Source organism: Tenrec ecaudatus, chromosome 5 (genome assembly GCF_050624435.1).
Source record: "Tenrec ecaudatus isolate mTenEca1 chromosome 5, mTenEca1.hap1, whole genome shotgun sequence".
Taxonomy (NCBI): domain Eukaryota; kingdom Metazoa; phylum Chordata; class Mammalia; order Afrosoricida; family Tenrecidae; genus Tenrec; species Tenrec ecaudatus.
Window position 1 is genome coordinate 181,722,228 of NC_134534.1, and position 18,983 is coordinate 181,741,210.

At 39.7% G+C, this 18,983-nt stretch overlaps 1 protein-coding gene across 8 annotated transcripts in view; it reads right to left on the reverse strand.

Moving 5' to 3' along the window:
* Window positions 1–373: 373 nt before the first annotated feature.
* ANKRD26 (ankyrin repeat domain containing 26) overlaps window positions 374–18,983 on the reverse strand; it is a 78,741-nt gene continuing 60,131 nt past the window's right edge. For all 8 annotated transcript variants that reach the window (XM_075550379.1, XM_075550382.1, XM_075550381.1 and 5 more), the window contains 8 exons: window positions 18,837–18,930; window positions 18,402–18,496; window positions 17,027–17,156; window positions 9,825–10,115; window positions 8,392–8,609; window positions 6,150–6,384; window positions 1,407–1,452; window positions 374–553 (listed from right to left, as the gene is read on the reverse strand). In XM_075550379.1, coding sequence (XP_075406494.1) covers window positions 486–553; window positions 1,407–1,452; window positions 6,150–6,384; window positions 8,392–8,609; window positions 9,825–10,115; window positions 17,027–17,156; window positions 18,402–18,496; window positions 18,837–18,930 — 1,177 coding nt within the window. In that variant the 3' untranslated portion in view covers window positions 374–485. The remainder of the gene's footprint in view (window positions 554–1,406; window positions 1,453–6,149; window positions 6,385–8,391; window positions 8,610–9,824; window positions 10,116–17,026; window positions 17,157–18,401; window positions 18,497–18,836; window positions 18,931–18,983) is intronic.

An 18,983-nucleotide genomic window follows, 5' to 3' on the forward strand; every position in this document is an offset into this window, starting at 1 on the left:
TCAGATGGCCTGGTCCAATCTTAAAAGCTTTCTACCTGACATAATGAATGTACCCCAAGTATGGCCCAGTTCCTGCTCCTATAGTCCCCCTGTAACTGTGATGCACTGATCTCCCACCAATCAGGAATTTGTGATGGTTTCTTAGGTTCCATGGCTTATTTTCTAGCTTCCTAGCTATGAGTCTCAGATGCCTTCCTCATTTGGGTGACGTGTCTGTGTCTTTGTCCTTCTAATAAATGTTCCCCTTAAATTATAGTTGAGATTGGGGTGTCTTTTGTACCCTAAAACAATATAAAAATACAGTTTCAAGTGTACAAATTTTCATCAAACACACATTTTACAAAAATATTTTCTTTTAATAAAGATTTCCAAATGTGACATAAATAGTCCAGTAAGTAAACTTTTAGTACTTATCCTTCATAGCACAGAGTTTTTCTTCTAAATATGTCCACATTCTTGTGACATTTTCAATATTGGACCTCAATTTACTTAAACATATTCCTAGATCCCATAGGAGAGATTCTAAACATGTCCGATTCTAATTCAGCATGAGCTAGAAAGAAAATGAAAGAATTATGCTTTCCAAAATACTTGTTAACTAAGTCTAACTCAGTAAAAAACGTTGATAACTTTATCAGTATAAATACAAGATACTAGATTACAGTTAAATATAATCTTCAATATTTACACAACGAATTAATTATCATTATGCTTAAAGCAGAGCAGTCCTGGAATGCACAGGAGAGCTAACTCTGCCAGGGTTATGTGAGTACTGGAGGCTGTGGGGTGGAGGTGTCCTTTAAGGACAAAGAGAATTCTGCCAGATGGAGGGAAGCAGCCCATGCAGAGCGAGGCGCAAGGAAGAGCACTGGGAAATGTGTAGGTTTGGCTCGATGCTAGATCAACGGGGAAGAGTAAGGGTGGTGAAGAGGTAAGGCTGGTTAGCTTGGCAATAAATGAAGGGATTTGAGCATTTTCATTTCATGATAAAGAATTTGGAATTTATTCTGCGGTCAGCAGGAGACCAATAACCAAGTGAATGATCAAGTCAGATTCACAAGGGAGAGCTGTTTGCTAGCACTACATTAGTTGACTTTTTCAGTCTTGTACTGTCACAAACAGCAGGACTGGGTGAGGCCTGTGTTTTCTGAGCAAACTGCCAGAGTTCAGGCTAGTAGTTTGCAGAGATGGCAGGATAGAATAGAGTGTAGGCAGTAATAAAAAGGGAGCCACATATGTTTAAAAGATTTTTTAAATATACAGAACATGATAGAAGTATTAGGAATAATTATGTTCATTATGAGTATTTATGCTTTATTTTCTTAAGATGTGCATTGAGAAATAATTTAATACTTAATTTCATTTACTCAATACCTAAATGTAATTAATAAAATTTATCAACATACCTTCCTCCAGTTCTCTAGTTATATTGTTTTGCAATTCCTCCTGCATCTGAAATAAGTCAAATATTATTTATAATGTTACACTAAACAAGACATAATTTAATTGGTTAAGTGGGTGAGCATAAAAATAATCATCTGAAATGTAACCTCCGCCTAATTCCCAATGAAAAGGAAAGACAATTTAGTAAGGATTACACTTATCTTTATAAAATTTAATCATTATTTAAATAATACTTTAGAAATTAAATCTAACTTAGGAATTCATTAAATAGAATAATAGGGAAAATTAAACATATTTCCTAGAGAAAAATTTAAAATATTGCTTAAATGACTGATAAAAATCCAAATATTGGCCCATTGAATCTATATCATTTTTTAAAAGTGAAACCTGATCTTATTGGTATAAAAATTAAATAATTCAAGTCACAATCATACTTTGTATACTGAATGCATTATTTTATCATTCTTAATAAAACATTGCCTTTTATAAAAGCTAAGTCAGTTCTTTGACTTTAATGTAGACTTTTCCTTAAGATATCAAAAGAACTTTCCAGTCCCTATTTTTAGAAATTGAAACTTTAAAAAATATCTGTACCTTCAATTTTTCAGTAGCTCATTAGTCCTTAAACTGAAGAATGTGGTACTACCTTAGTTTGATGTGACTATTCAACTGATAAAAGACGTAGCAAAAAATATTGTGAAATATATGTTACGGTTATACTTTATTCATGTGCATACAAAGAATCAAGAAAAATTTGCTTGAAGGAAGGATAAACAAACATTTGAAAAGATTTGAAATCAGATTTCAAATATAGTTGATGTAAGACTTTCTGGAGTTAGAAATAGTTATATTCAGAGGCTTGAAAAAGTTCCATCAGCTTTTCATTTCACTTTTCCCCACACTTTCTTATGTCCCTGAGTGCGTAGAAAGAGGGACTTCCAAATGTGGGTGGAAAGGGAGCCCCCTTTATTACCACTCCTTTTGACTAGTGGGCGGGAAGTCTTAACCTAAGCTAGCAGGCAGAAAACGGGGATTCAAGAAGCACACCTTTATTAGCAGACAGCGTGGTTCTTCCACACACAGGGAACCCCAGACGCGGAAAGAAAGTTGTTGGAACTAAGCTATAACTCAGCAATGTGCCAGGACCAGCATACGAAAACCAGTTGGATTCTTTTCTACTGTACAGTGGTGACAGGCACTGGGAGGTGCACACCCACGTGCATCTTCGCACTCTTCAGAAGCGCGGTGACAGGAAACCCTAAATGCCCCGGGGGCAGAATGGAGACTGATAACAAGTGCACCCTGCTGCAGGGTTACAGGCAGGGACAGATCCTGCAACAACTCAGACCACGACGGATTAACCTGAGGTCACTGTGCAAAGTCAAATCCATCAAGCACAGAGGACAAATGTCGCGACTTTCATGGGACAACTTCATGACTCATATAATGACCTCCCTTCTGAGTTAGCCAGGCCCCTTTACTTGTTTCTGCCTCACTTAATATGGTTCCATGAAGCTCCTTTAAAACAAAGACAAAGGTCCTTTTTTTTTTTTTCTTAATGCATGACGGTTAATGACTTAGTCAACCTCCCTAATCTTACAGAGGAGAAAAGACAGCCTCAGAGAGATCATCTAGCTTCTGGGAGGTCACCAAGGCAATTAGGGGAAGACCTTACCTCTAACTGAGCCCCCAGTTCTACTATGCTCGCTAATTCCTCCTATTCAGGAACATGTAGATAGTTAGATTTAACCCAAGAGAAATGAACCCATAAAAGTCCTGTAATAACGTGCAGGCTTGAGCTATGAAAACAGTTGCTGTAATCAAATAGGAAATTCTACAGTTATGAATAAGAGTAAATGAACAGAAACGATTCTCACAGCTTCTCTTAGTGGCCGCCAATAACCTCCATGTCAGTGCAAAAGGACTAACACAGTATGAGCCCCACGCATATGAAAGCAGCAGCCAGACAGATGGCAGAGTGGAAATTCAGAACAGGCAGGCTTTGCCTGGATCGAGGAAACAGGCCATCTATTCTTGCTTGGGAACAAATGGTCACAACTCACACAGTGCTCTCCCACATAAAAGAGGTACGTCCTAAGACCTGTAATTTCTGTCTTTGATATATTTATAGAACAACATTTAGGGAAAATATTGCTAAATTAAGTGGATATTTAAGAAATAGCATCATTACTAAAATAAATAATAGGGAAGAATTTTAAAGTGACAGTGCACCAAAACCAAAAATAACTTTTCTGATTTGAAACAGATTTAAAAACATTGACTGGGTAGTATGTACCATCTATCATCTTGGATAATATAAGTACTAGAAAAGCTTTGAACAGAAAAAAATATATAGTTTATAATAATTATAAAGCTTTTTATAAAGCTGCCTGAGATAAAATTTTAAGTTTAAATTCTTACCAATGAATTCTTCTAAGAAAAATAATTTTATGTGCCATAAAATCTTCTAGTGATGTACTGGTTCAGGCTTATTTTAACGTCTGTGTTTATATTACGATACCATTGCATGAGGAACCAATGAGAACAATATCCCTGCTCAGAGCAGTCAATGCACAGAGAAGATCATATGGCTGGCCCCACCACAAGACAAGACGTCCCTCACTGACCCACAGCCTTATAAGGGACAACACTGGAGACACAGTGTAGGAATTGCGCCTGATCTGACCCCACCTCACTGAGGCAAAACACTAAGGGCGTGCAACAGAACAGCACAGAGAGCAGAGCAAGGAAGTCCCCAGGGAGTACCAAAAATAGACTTTGGGGCCAGGGTGTGGCACCCCATCAGACTTGACTGGAAAATCCTCTTATACGTCAACAAAAAGACCTTGAACTATATAAAGGCTTTTTTGGTCATTGTTTTTTGTTGTTGTTTTGTTTTATTGCTTTGTTATGCTTATTTTTATGCGTATTATTATCTCTGCAGGTCTATATAGATAAGATCGGCTGATGAACAATCTGGAGGAGAAAAAAACAGGCCCGATGGTTCTGGGGGGACATGGGAAAGGGAAAGGTGGGGGGAAAGGAAGCAATGTTAATAAACCCAGGGACAAGGGAACAAACAAGTGATCCAAAAATCGGTGGCAAGGAGGGTATAAGAGGCCTGGTAGGGTGTGATCAAGGGCAATGTAACTGAAAGGAATTACTAAAACCGAAATGAATGCTGAGCATGATAGTGGGGCAATAGGAAAGTAAAAAGAAATAGAGGAAAGAACTAGGAGGCAAAGGCATTTATAGAGGTCTAAATAGAGGCATGTGAATATGTAAATATATTTATATATGGTGATGGGGAAATATATCTATGTGCATATATTTATAGGTTTAGAATTAAGGTAGCAGATGGACATTGGGCCTCCACTCAAGTACTCCCTCAATGCAAGAATACTTGGTTCTATTACATCTAGCATTCCATGATGGTCACTTTCCCGACACCATTGCTGAAGACAAAGCAGGTGCATAAGCAAATGTGGTGAAGAAAGCTGATGGTGCCAGCTATAAAAAGAGATAGCATCTGGGGTCTTTAAGGCTTGAAGATAAAACAAGCAGTCATCTAGCTAAGAAGCAACAAAGCCCACATGGAAGCAGCACACCAGCCTGTGTGATCATAAGGTGCTGAAGGGATCAAGTATCAGGCATCAAAGGACAAAAAATCATATCATTGTGAATGAGGGGGAGTACGGAGTGGAGACCCAAAGCCTATCTATAGGCAACTGGACATCCCCTTACAGAAGGGTTGCGGGGAAGAGATGAGCCAGTCAGGGTGTAGTATAGCACAGATGAAACATACAATTTTCCTCTAGTTCGTAAATGCTTCCTCTCTCCCACTATCACCACCCCAATTCCACCTTACAAATCTGGCTAGACCAGAGGATGTACACTGGTACAGATAGGAACTAGATAGGTAGATAGGGAATCCAAGATGGATGATCCCTTCAGGACCAGTGGTGAGAGTGGTGATACCGGGAGGGTGGAGGGAAGGTGGGAGAGAAACGGGGAATTAATTACAAGGATCTACATATAACCCCCTCCCTTGGGGATGGACAATAGGAAAGTGGGTAAAGGGAGACATCTGACAGTGTAAGCAAGACATGAAAAAAAATAATTTATAAATTATCAAGGGTTCATGAGGGAGGGGGGAGCGGGGAGGGAGGGGGAAAAATGAGGACCTGATGCCAGGGGCTTAAGTGGTGAGCAAATGTTTTGAGAATGATGAGGGCAATGAATGTACAAATGTGCTTGACACAGTGGATGCATGTATGGATTGTGAGAAGAGTTGTATGAACCCCAATAAAATGATTAAAAAATAAAAAGAAACTGTAAAATTACTCTGACACAGAGGATAAAACATTGCACAATTGAACTCGAATGTGAAATCTGAGACCAAAAATTAGAATGTATGTGCGGTTGTCTATTGGCACTAGATAGTATCCAGTGACAAGGCTAAAATGAATGCAGTGGTGAGAGATGGAACCAATGTGAATGTTTCCGATGTGGTGAAAGAAAGCGAGCTTCAACAAGGCGTACAACTCAATCAGCGACATAATTGTTTCCCTTTAAGTTAAGAGAAATCCAGATATTTAAAGAAAAAAAAGAGAGATGAAGCCCGTCTCTTTCTTGCATAGATACTTATGACTTCTACGTAACACACACACGTCACTTAAATAGCTCGGCATTTCACCAAATTAAAAACATCAGAAACCTGCAGCCTAAAAGGTAATGTAACAAACCTTAGCCAGGTAGGTGTCTATGTTGTCAGCTGGATGCCAGTGCCTACTTGTGGGAGAAACCCCAATATATTCCCGGGGGAGATTTCTACCAAGCATAGAACTAATTTGAGCAGTTCCTACAAAAGGTGTCTCTAAGGCTGGTCTCATGAGGCTGTTGAGTAAAGATTGGTTCTGTTGGTTCTGCTGTTTTTCCGCAGCTAGTTGTCCACTGATCTCTGAGAGTCTCTCGTTGGTCCTGTGAAGATTACATAAAGCAAATTAGTATTCATCCATTTCACTGTTCTCTACACGATTCTGTTTTCTTCAATGTGGTCGCCATGGCTAAACTCTAAAGAAAGGTCGGTCTGAAAGCCTGCTGGTAATGGGAGGAGCAACAAGTTCATAAACAAGTGCTGGACCATTCCCCGTGGGACACGTTAGTTACATCGGTTGTGGTGAACAAGGAAGCCTGGTGGCAGGGCAGTTCAAACACTCAGCCGCTAACCGGCACGTTACGTGTTTGAACACCAGCTGGTCTACCAGAGAAAGAAGTGGCGGCGAGCTTGGTAAAATCGTTGCTATGGTTAAGTGCCACCGAGCCAGCCCCAGCCCGTAGGACCACTTGCATAACAGAATGAGACCCTGCGCGGTCCTGAGCCGTCTTCACAGCTGTGTCCTGTGCCTGCGGCCACGGCTGCAATCAGTGTGCCAATCCATCTCGTAGCGGGCTTTCCTACTTCCTTTTCAATGGCACTTCGCTCTACCAAGCGCGATGTCCTTCTCCAGGGACTGGCCTCTCCTGGCAACGCGTCCAAACTATGAAGATGAAGCCTTGCCATCCTTGCCCCTAAGGAGCACTCTACGTACTTCTTCCAAGACGGAACAGTGCGTCCTTTGAGCGGTCACTGGGACTTTCAGTATTTCTCCAGCACGACTCAGATGGATCACTTCTTCATTGGCCTTCTTTTTTCAATATCCAACGTTTACATGCAATGTAAAGCGGCAATGGAAAATACCATGGTTTGGGTCAAGTGCATCTTATAGTTCAAAGTAATAACCTTGCTTTTCAATACTCTGAAGGGGTGCGCATCAGATTTACCTAATGCAATGTGTCGTTTGATCTCTTGATTGCTGCTTCCATGAGCACTGATTGTGGATCCAAGTCAGACAAAATCTGACTTCAAGCTGTTTTCCATTTATCATGATGTTACCTATTGGTCCAGTTGTGAGGATTTTGGTCTTCTTGACATTGAGTTGTTATCCATGCTGAAGGCTACAATCTTTGATCTTCAATCAGTAAGCAAGGTTGTGTCATCAGAATACTGTAAGTTGTTAATAAGCCTTTCTCCAATCCTGATGCTACAATATTCTTCATATAATCCAGTTTCTCGATTTGCTCAGCTGAGAGGCTCAACAAGTCTGGTGAGAGGACACGACCATAACAAGCACTTTTCCTGATTCGAAACCACGCAGTCTTCCCTCACTCGGTTCTCACAACTGCCTCCGATCCACGGGGAACTTCTACTGGACTTGCCTCAGAGCAGGAGGTCAGGGTTCGTTCGCTTGCTGTTAGGTGTCACTGAGTCAGTCACTTCTGACCCTGAGCGGCTCCCTGGGGCAGAGTAGAAGTGCCCCAGAGCCTGTTCCTGGCTGAAGCCAACAGTCCTCTGTGGAGCTGCTGGGTGGCTCCAACTACCAAGCTGCGTAGAAGCTCAGTTAGCTGCGTGCACACCACCAGAGCTCACCTGCTCAAAACCAGTTCCATTGGTACTATTTCCACTTACGGGAATACTGACGAGCAATTATATCTAAAAAATATGCGTCAATCATAAAACTTCAAAAATAACTTTAACCCAGTAGATCAGATTTCCTATGTAATAAAGAAAATGATAGTAAAGCCAAATAGAACCAAAAAAGGGAAGAGATGTAAAACATCCTACATAACATTTTAAAGATAAATTAATTTACTAATAGTATTTCCCAAATTATATTATCTAGGGTTCACTTCTTACCTTGTGAAACTGGCTCATTAAAAATAGACTTTAAGGCAGTGGCTCTCAACCTTCCTGTGACCCCCCCCAACCATAAAATTATTTTCCTTTCTACTTCATAACTATAATTTTGCTACCATTATGTGTTAGGCAACCCCTGTGAAAAGGCCATTCGACCCCCCCAGAGGGGTCGTGACCCACAGGTTGAGAACCGCTACTTTAAGGTATATTAATGAGTTAAATTTATTTTCTGTGTTTCCATTTTGACTTACTTTTCTAGTTTACTTGACAATTCCCTTTTCAGTTGCAATTCTTGAAAATAGAGTTGTTTGTATGTTTCTATTTCTGTTTTCTGAGAATCATTTTGGGAAGTTTTCATTTTGGAAAGTTCATATTCTAGCTCGTTCATTCTCACTTCCATTTGACTTCTCATTGAAGCATTATGTTCTTCTCTTAAGTACTCTAAGTTCTCCTGGGAAACTGCTTGAGTCTAAAACCAATTAAAAGGACACATTCAGAAAGATTGACAATGTGAATAATTATAATGCTTTGTTTCCCTACATTCTTGTCAGTGATTCTTAGAGAAATTCTAAGTATGTAAAAAATAAGGATGTTTTAAAAAAGGCTCAAGTTTAAAATAGTTACTAATACCAAGTGACATATCTGATACAAATAACTTTGAATTATATTTCAGTTATTACTTATGTGGTTTCATCATTCAAGGCACAATAATTACAGTATATACTCGAGTGTAAGCCGAACCAAATAGCAGCCAAAGTACCTAATTTTCCCACAAAAACTGCATTAAAAATGTGCTGGAAAACTTGGTTTATATACAAGTATATACAGTAAATAAAAAAATATATCAAGACTAAACCAAGAGTATGGGACATTTATAAAATCAAAACTTTTTCTCTGCCTGTTAGTACTTTTGTTTTATGGTAACTAGACTTAATAATCAAGTGATTCTCTAAAGCGAATCCTTATTCTGAGAGTAATTTATTATTAATAACGATGGGACTCACATATTAAAGAGATAAACAAATGCAACTTTCTAACAATCTAGACAACTGAGTTAGTTAATTGTGTACCAACCTGGCTGATAAACACATGTGGGGTTAATTGAAGGACAGAGGGATAAATGGCTTGGTGAGCCTTGCCTTTAAGTTCTCAGGTCTCTTGCTTTCTGATGGTTGGACCAGGGTGTAGCGTCTTAGCCAGTTCCCTGCTTTAGCTGGCGAGGCTCACTTAATGCAAGACATCCCTGAGGAGAAGCCGCAGACTCACTTCCTGCAAGACGTCCCCGAGGAGAAGCCGCATGGACCTACCCCGATGCAGCCCTGGGTGCTGGAGCAGCCACGTAGAGACCCCTGCCAGCGCTGAGATGCTTACATGTTCACTGACTCAGCTTGCGTCCTGCAGTCAGCATCATAGTGTGTGTTTTGTGAGATGGAGGAGGACTTTGTGGATCGGTGTTGGACATACGGGTTAATGGGTTAATGTTGGACTCGTGGTCTTGGGCAGCACTGGGTTGGGATGTTTTCTTGATGCCCACTTAACCTTTATATAAAACTCTCTCTTATACATTAGTTTCTGTGGATTTGTTTCTGTAAAGAACCCAGACTAACACAAAAACAAACGACCCCAAACAAAGTAAACATGGGCAGTTCCATGAACGAGAGCAGAAAACAGATAAAAAGCTTACCTGTAAAAACAGGTTGACTTGTTTTAGCTTTTCCACTAATTCCTTCTTGGCCTTCTCCTCAACCTCCCATTTATACTGTTTGACTTGAGCGTAGTCGATCACGCTCTTCTCCAGCTGGCTCTTGAGGTGTCCGACTTTTTGCTCCAGCTTGTCTTTGCTCTTCTCCAGCTTCTCACATCTCCTCTGCGTGTCTTTCACGGCGAGTAATTCCTGCTGAAGGGCTTGCTTCTGCGCTTCCAAGTGTTGACACTTTGAATATGAAGCTTCCAGCTTTTCCGTAAGATTATCAATCTGCATGAATAAAATAATATACTTTAACAATAAAGGAAGTAGGCTGTGAACTGTCTAACTCAATAATAATAAAAACTTAAAATAAATAAATTCATTGCAAGAAAATACCCATGTTCTTACGGTGGGATAGCTTGCATCACTCTAGACATCAGGAGCAAAGTTGTAACTACAAAGAGCCACATAAATTTATTTCATTTCTCTTTGCCACACAATTTCTGCACTCACTTCTATACTGTGTTTTATTTTCTGTGAGTTTGCGCATGTTGTCACTCCTCAAAATGGCTGTAAGTCACTTAATCAGAAAATTTCCCCCCTGAAGCACTCCCCACCTACACGTGTCCGTCCATTCAGTGTAGAAGAAATGGGCTGGCTTCACTGAGCTTTGTTTGCCTTTGTTGTGGATTCCTGAGCAAAATCTATGTTGTTCTGAGGCACTAAGATTTAAGTGCTTACGGAGCAAAATAAATAGCTGCAATGACACTAAAGAGCAGGATGCTGTGTCGATAAAAAACAAAACCACAAAAAATAAAACAACTCTGAAACGTGTGGAGTGGCGTTAGGACCACTCCTAACAGGAGGCATCGGAAGCTGAAGAGACCACAAGAGTATGACTGAAAACCAGGGGCTCCAAGAGAGGAAGCCTGCTGGTCCTTGAGGAGGCTGACAGCAAGGATCTAAAGGCAAGATTTTTTAAAAAGATATTAACTCTGGAAGAAAGTAGACTCTTGATAAGTAGCAACTGAAAGTACAATATTAGAGGCTAGAGAGAAGCTGAAGAAAGATTGGTCAATATAAAAGAACTGGGGTTCATCAGTTCAAATATATTGTCTGTTTCATATTTATAGCTTCTCTACATGTCAAACCATGTCCAAATGAAGAAATGACTTCTGGCTCCCACCAGTCCATGAGCTGTCAGGAAAACATGCTCCAAAGGCAGTGCCAGGCCAGATCTGCAAACCCTTTGCTAAGACCTTGGAATGGATCACTGGAGACAGTGCGGGAATGGCGCCCCATCTGAGCCCACCACACCGAGGCAAACCACTAAGGGCGTGCAACAGAACAGCAAGGAGAGCAGAGCAAGCAAGTCCCGAGGGAAGACCAAAAACAGACTTTGGGGCCAGGGAATCGCACCCCATCATATTCAACCAGGAAAACACTACTAAAGGTCAATAGAAAGACTTTCAACTATTTACAAGATTTTCTTTATTTTTGTCATTGGTTTTTGTTGTTGCTTTGTTTTGCTCTGTCTTGTTTTTTGTGTATATTATTATCTCTGCAGGTCTATCTAGATAAGATAGGCGGGATAAACAATCTGGAGGAGAAAACAATGGGACCGATGGTTGGTGGGGGGGGCATGGGAGAGGGGGAGGCGGGCAAAAGGAAGTGGGTGTTAACAAACCCAGGGACAAGGGAACAACAAGTGATCCAAAATCGGTGGCGATGAGGGTGTAAGAGGCCTGGTAGGGCTTGATCAAGGCAATGTAGCCGAGAGGAATTACTGATACCCAAATGAAGACTGAGAATGATAGTGGGACAAGAGGAAAGTAAAAGGAAATAGAGGAATAAACTAGGAGGCAAAGGGTAGTTATAGAGGTCTAAGTACAGGCATGTACATATGTAAATATATTTATATATGATGGCAAAAGATATCGATGTACATATATTTATAGGTTTAGTATTAAGGTAGCTGATGGACATTGAGTCTCCACTCAAGTATTCCCTCAATGTAAGAACACGTTGTTCTATTAAACTGGCATTCTATGATACTTACCTTCCTGACACAATTGCTGAAGACAAAGCAGGTGCATAAGCAAATGTGATGAAGAAAGCTGATGGTGCCTGGCTATCAAAAGACATAGCGAGCGTATGGGGTTTTAAAGGTTTGAAGATAAACAAGCGGCCATCTAGCTCAGAAGCAACAAAGCCCACATGGAAGAAGCACACCAGCCTGTGTGGTCACAAGGTGTCAATGGGATCCCCTTACAGAAGGGTCGTGGGAGGAGACGAGCCAGTCAGGGTGCAATATAGCATAGATGAATCATACAATTTTCCTCTAGTTCTTTAATGCTTCCTTCCCCCCACCATCATGATTCCAATTCTACCTTACAAATGCAGCTAGACCAGAGGATGTACACTGGCACAGATAGGAACTAGAAACACAGGGACTCCAGGACAGATGAACCCCTCAGGACCAATGGTGAGAGTGGCGATACTGGGAGGGTGGAGGGAAGGTGGGGGAGAAAGGGAGCACTAATCACAAGGTTATACATATCACCCCCTCTCTGGGGGACAGACAACAGAAAAGTGGGTGATGGGAAACATTGGACAGTGTAAGATATGATACAATAATAATAATTTATAAATTATCAAGGGTTCATGAGGGAGAGGGGGTGGGGAGGGAGTGGTAAAAATGAGGAGGTGATACCAAGGTGCTCAAGTAGAAAGCAAACGTTTTGAAAAGGATGATGGCAACAAATGTACAAATGTGCTTGACACAATGGATGTATATATGACTTGTGATGAGTTTTCCGAGCCCCCAATAAAATGATTTTTAAAAGAAAAAATTCACTATGACTAGAGAGAACCTGCCCAGGTGATGCCACTGGGTGCACTAACTCAGGGCGAGTTGCTTGAAGCTCACCTAGCTGGAAAATGCATACAGAGCTTTATCCCATTTTGGAGGTACCCCCTCATAAGAGCCATGGACCAGTGACCAGAAAAAGCACATTGCTTGAAATTGAGAAAAATATTTTATAATAGGTTTAAAAAGAAAAGTAATGCATTTAGCACAACCACATGCAGAGCGACAGGTAGACATCAACATGTGAGAATCTTGTACTTGTGAGCCCAGGCAAATGGCACTCTCTTACAGCCTTCTATTCAACACGGCTAGTTTTCAAATTTACTTCTGGGAACAAACCCAGGTTTGGAAATTGATGTTTCTGAGAGTGGGAATCTAGACGTTTTCTATATTTTAAAGCTCCCTAATAACTTAGCTGCCCCACATGATATTTGGGAATCACTGACGTCTGCTATCTTCAACTACCATTATAATGCTCACTAGATAGACTCTGAGGGGCCCTGGTGGTATGGGGGGGACACACTGGGCTGCGACCCACAAGGTCAGCAGTCCAAAACCAACAGGCACTCTGTGGAGAAAGACGAGGCTGTCTACTCCCATACAGAGTTACCATCTCAGAAACCCACAGGGCAGTTCCACTCCATCCCATAGGGTTGTGATTAGTTGGAATTGACACAATGGCAGTGAATTTTGAGTCTTGATCGATAAGCTCTACCTAGCTGAAAAACTGAACTTACCATGATCTCCATTGCCTTGCTATGGGAAGAAGGGAATCCCCCTCCTTTGCTATCCCTTTAATTGTAGTTTTAATATATTTTTGGTAGTTTTATTTCCATAATGACCATTTGTTATTATAAGCCAATAAAAATAACAACAACAGCAACAAAAAGAGCACTGTCTTAAACATTAAACAGCTTCGCAGGAGACCAAGGTGGAAAAGAACTTATCTAAAAAAATGTTGAGAGTAACTTTTCCAATGGAATGAACTCCAACCAGTAAGATTCATAGGAAACTCACAATGTTTTCAAGGGAATTACAGTACCACAAACATCGCTTGCCACCTTGGACTAAAACAGACCAAGACACTACAAGACAGAAAAGAACCTTTGGACTTTAGAGGTTCCACAGAGAGGAACACAGGCTGAGGTCATTTCTTCAAAAAAGAAGAGTACTGACTGGCGAGGAGCCGAGGGACATTCCTCCTCATGATTCAGCCTACTCATGTTTATGCAAATAACACGCTCCTTCTACATTTATCTATCAACCACTCCTTTCCTTCAGAGATATTTTGTAATTGTGATCTACTAATTTTTTATAGCAACATTAAAAGAAGAAATTGGCATAGCATGTGCTTAAGTGAGAAACCTGCCAGTGGGGAGGGAGCAGTGGGCAAACAAATTTCGGCAGCCCTCTTGATGTTTGTGTAAAAATACGGTGCATACCAAAGGACGGACAACAGGCACCTCTATTTAAGAATTTCTGTGGGACTATCGTTTTTAATGTTCTCAGTTTTAAATGCAGTGTTAATGTGCTCTGAATGTTAAGAAATTATACACAATTTCCCCCTTGCCTTATGTCAAGCTTGTCTGTGGGGAAGATAAGGCCTTCTCATGTGGTATCACCATACTTATTCATATCATACACATTAGCTTGAAAGTTTGAACATTCAAATTAATCGTTTGTCTGTTATCTGACTGCACTAAATTGCTTGCGTATACCATGTTTTAAGCACTGTACTCCTGAAGTTTTTCTTTGAATGGATTGAAATATATCACCATGTATGATGTACTAAAATAGAAAGTAAAGCTTATATATGATTTTCTGTGTGTTTAAGAAATAAGGAACCGAGACTTCTGGGGCTGTAAGGGTCCAGTGCTGGCACAAGAAGCAGGTCAAAGAGCATGCCACTATGAGCTGCAAGTCGGTGGATGAAGCAGGTTTCCAAAGAGGACACCTAGAAGCCCAGATTTAGTCACTGCCGAGTTCTATAGGGTCTATACATTGTAACAACTGGATGTGACGCATCAGGAAGTACAAGGGTGCTCCCAAAATTCATGGAAAATTCGAAAAGATTTTCCAATTTTCACAGCAACTTTTTGAAGCTCCCTTCTAAGCACTAGAATGAGACGACACATCCCGTGACCATGACTTGATGGCAAGGAAAGTGGAGGAGGAAGCCGGGTGAAAGACTAATGGTTTTACTGAAGAAAAGGAATGGCCTCCATCTCTGTATCATACGCAAAACTAACTCCCCACCACCAAGGAGTCTATAGATCGGCACAGCCACAGGTTGTCTTAAGAAATAAAAGTTCTACACGAGCAAAATTAAAAACGTTTCCCAACATTGACTTTCATTATTACCTAAGACCTCAGGTAATATGCTCACTGGCTGGGAAACAGCCCTCATAATATGTGATTTGGACTAGCACAAAGATACATATAGGTCAAGGGTAAAGAACTGCAGGGTCAAAACGAAAGCTTCATGTTTATAGCCAATTGATTTCAAACAAGAAAGGATAGCTCATCAACAAATTGTGCTGAGCAGCTAGATAGCCACACACGAAAGAGCTAACTTGGATCCCTACCTCACACCATCGGTAAACACGAACTCAAAATCCAAGACCTAAAACTATAAAACTCAGAAGAAAAAGTCCTCACAATTTAGCATTTGACAATGAATTCTTAGATATAATACCAAATTTGCAAGTAATCAAAGAAAAGAGATAAATTAGACTTCATAAAAATAAAAAACTTGGAGGTACAGGGAATCCAGGGTGGATGATACCTTCAGGACCAAGGGTATGAGGGACGATGCTGGGAGAGTGGAGGGTGAGTGGGTTGGAAAGGGGGAACTGATTACAAGGATCCACATGTGACCTCTTCCCTGGGAGAGGAACAGCAGAGAAGGGGGGGGAAGGGAGACTCCGGATAGGGCAAGATATGACAAAATAACGATGTATAAATTACCAAGGGCACATGAGGGAGGGGGGAAAGGGGAGGGAGGGGAAAAAAAAAAGAGGACCTGATGCAAGGGGCTCAAGTGGAGAGCAAATGCCTTGAGAATGATTGGGGCAGGGAATGTATGGATGTGCTTTATACAATTGATGTATGTATATGTATGGATTGTGATAAGAGTTGTATGAGTCCCTAATAAAATGTAAAAAAAGAAAAGAGGAGAAAAAAATGATTAGGGCAAAGACTGTACAGATGTGCTTTATACAATTGATGTATGTATATGTATGAACTGTGATAAGAGTTGTATGAGCCCCAATAAATTGTTTAAAAAAAATAAAATGAAAAACTTGTACTTCAAAGAATACTATATTGAGAGTGAAAAATCAAGCTACTGATTCAGAGAAAATATTTTTAAGTCATACACCTGTGTAAGATAAGGAACTCTTATAACTAAGGAACAAATTGCCCCAAAAGGTAACTGATTTGAAGAGACATTTCTCCAAAGACGATATACATATGGCCAATAAATACATGCAAAGATGTTCAACATTATTAGTCATTAGAAATATGGAAGCTGATTAATGGAAAAATAGAATGTGTCATATGCATAGAAAGGAATACTATTGAACAGAAAAAGTAAACATATTCTGTAATGTGGATCAATCTTGACAATAGTACACTGACTAAAAGAAGCCAGTTATAAAGGGCCACACTATGTGAGTTCATGAATAAGAATTGTCCAGAATAAGCATATCTATAAAGATAAAAGAGTAGATTAGTAGCTGTCTAGGCTAGGGGAGGGGAGGAGAGAAGATTGGCGGATATTCCTCAAGAGTATTTGGTTTCATTTGGAGATAATGAAAATCGTTTTAAAATGATCATGGTAACAATTGTACAATTTTGTTAATATATATTAAAAGACAATGAGTTGCATATTTTAAATGAGTGAATTATATGAAGTGCTAATTATAGTTCAATAAAAATATTACAAAAGTATTTTATTTGGTGCTAGTGATTTGGGGTCTTGTTCTGATAAACCAGGGGAGAAAGACAGGGTTCCCAACTTCTGAAACCAGCTATAGCCTTGGAACTCAGAGGGGCAGTTCTACCCTGTCCTGTAGGTCGCTGCGAGCCAGTATTAACTAGAAGGCAGTGAGCAACTGTAGACCGCTTCGTTTTAGATTTTAAGCCACAAAAAAACAATTTCAACAATGTGCCGTTTTTACAGAAAAGTCCTATCTCAAAAAGCTGTCTTTTTCACTGGCATCAAGGATATAAAATTAGTAGAAAAAAACTATTCCACCTCTCAAAACACTGAGTGATTTATACTTCCCAAACTTAAGTGACTTTAGTCCCAAAACTAATTACAGATTACCTTCTCTTTCAACTTGGTCACATGACTTTCCATTTCAACGTGACTTGTTTGTAAGTCTCCAAGGAAACAAAGGTCTCCATTTTCATATTCATTCAACTTCTTTTTTGTTTCTTTTAATATTTTCTTAAGGCTGCAGATATATATACATTGAATAAGCTCTTTCATAGTACATATATAATTATTTAAACAATCTCTAAATCATACTCCTTTCTCATTTGCCTCTTCTTAACATTGTTTATAAGCCTACCATCTATGTTAATAAAAATATGGCAACAACAACATATGGCAATACCATATGATGGCAGGTAAAGGGTTAATGATATAACGATATAAAGTTCTTATAAATAATTAACACCCTTTTTAGTGTGTCAATGTAAAACACTAATCTACGATTTAACAAAGGAAATATACAGAGATCTGTGTTTATGGTCAAGAAGAAACACATCATTACTAAAGTTTTGAAAAGACATAAAAACACTATCAACCTGCTCCTCAGCCTACAAGAGGGAAAAATACAGCAAGAAGCTTGAGATGAGAAAAAGGAAAATAACTGAAGGCTGACTGAGCAAGCGCAGGAGGCAGGCAGAGCCTCACAAGAAAGGAAACCAGCAGAAAGGCAAGGGGCGAGTCTGAAAAACTCTGTTCAGCGAGCTCAAGGCCTTGGCTAGGGCAATGTCTACAAAATGAGAGAACAGCAAAGCGTGAAGAAAAAGAATGAAATGAGAGAACAGCATTGATCAGGTCTCAGAACAAATGTCAGGGCTCAGCAAACCTGGGGGATTTAAAGGCATCAGGAATATTCTAGTTGTTAAAATGTGACTAGTGGAGACACGACAGTTCAGCTTCACTTTCTTCTAGGAGTCACAGATGTGGGCATGTTTGTCTAGGAGTGATATCTCTTATAGTTTAACTTCTGGTGCTGTCAGTGGCACAGATGAGTGTTGAGGTTTTAACTATTTTAAGGTTGAAAGGCTGAATACTATGAAAGAAAAAGAAGACTCCGTAGAGAGCAAAGATACCTCGCAGTAATAAAAGTTCGAGGTGAGCGGCGAAGACTGCAGCTGACAGTACATGCAAAGGGAATTCAAAAACGGCTCGGATTGTGATATGCATTTCTTAAATAAACGTTAACGTAGTTGGTTTAACTAAGAAAATGTAGCTTAAAACCAAATACACATTTATTTGTAATAAAGCAAAAGAGAAATTTCAGCCAAATCAATAATATACAAAAAATATCTGAAGTATTACCTTACCCAGTACGTGATCCATGTTATAAACCAAAATGTGTATAAACTGTGGAATGGAAAACTAATTTGCTTTGTAAAGTTGCATCTAAAATCACAATTAAAAGGTGGGTTTTTTTTTTAAGTCTTACCCAGCAATATCTTTTTCTAATTCATTTTTTTTATGTGCTTCTTGGTCCAAACGATGTTCCAGAGCTTTTTTCAATTTTTCATTTTCATCTTCAGACTTAAAAGTAATATAATAAGCAAAGTTAGTTTTTTAATGTACTCACTTTTCTTTTTTAAATATGTGCATTTTTCATGAGTTTGATAGTAATTGGTGTTTAGACAGGGGATCCTGAGCAGTGCAAACAGGTACAAACTCAACTGCTAGTTGAAAGGTCTGTGGATTAAACCCAACCACAGGCCACTTGAATAGCAGGCCTGGTGATCTCCTGAAAGACCTCCCACCTTGAAAACCTGGGCTCACAGCAGGAGGACTCGGCTCCAGGGCACTAACACCAGGGTAGGCTATTCATAGACACAATCAGAGCTTTAGTACAATAGATATCAAGACACTGACGCACCAAACTTTTACTTAACAGGGTTTGCTGAAGGTTTTCAATCTTGTTCTCTTGCAATCTGATTGTAGCATTTAATGTCACATTTTCCATTTCATGCCTAAAATGTGTATTTTAAAACAATTATTCTCACACATAGATTTAAAAATATAG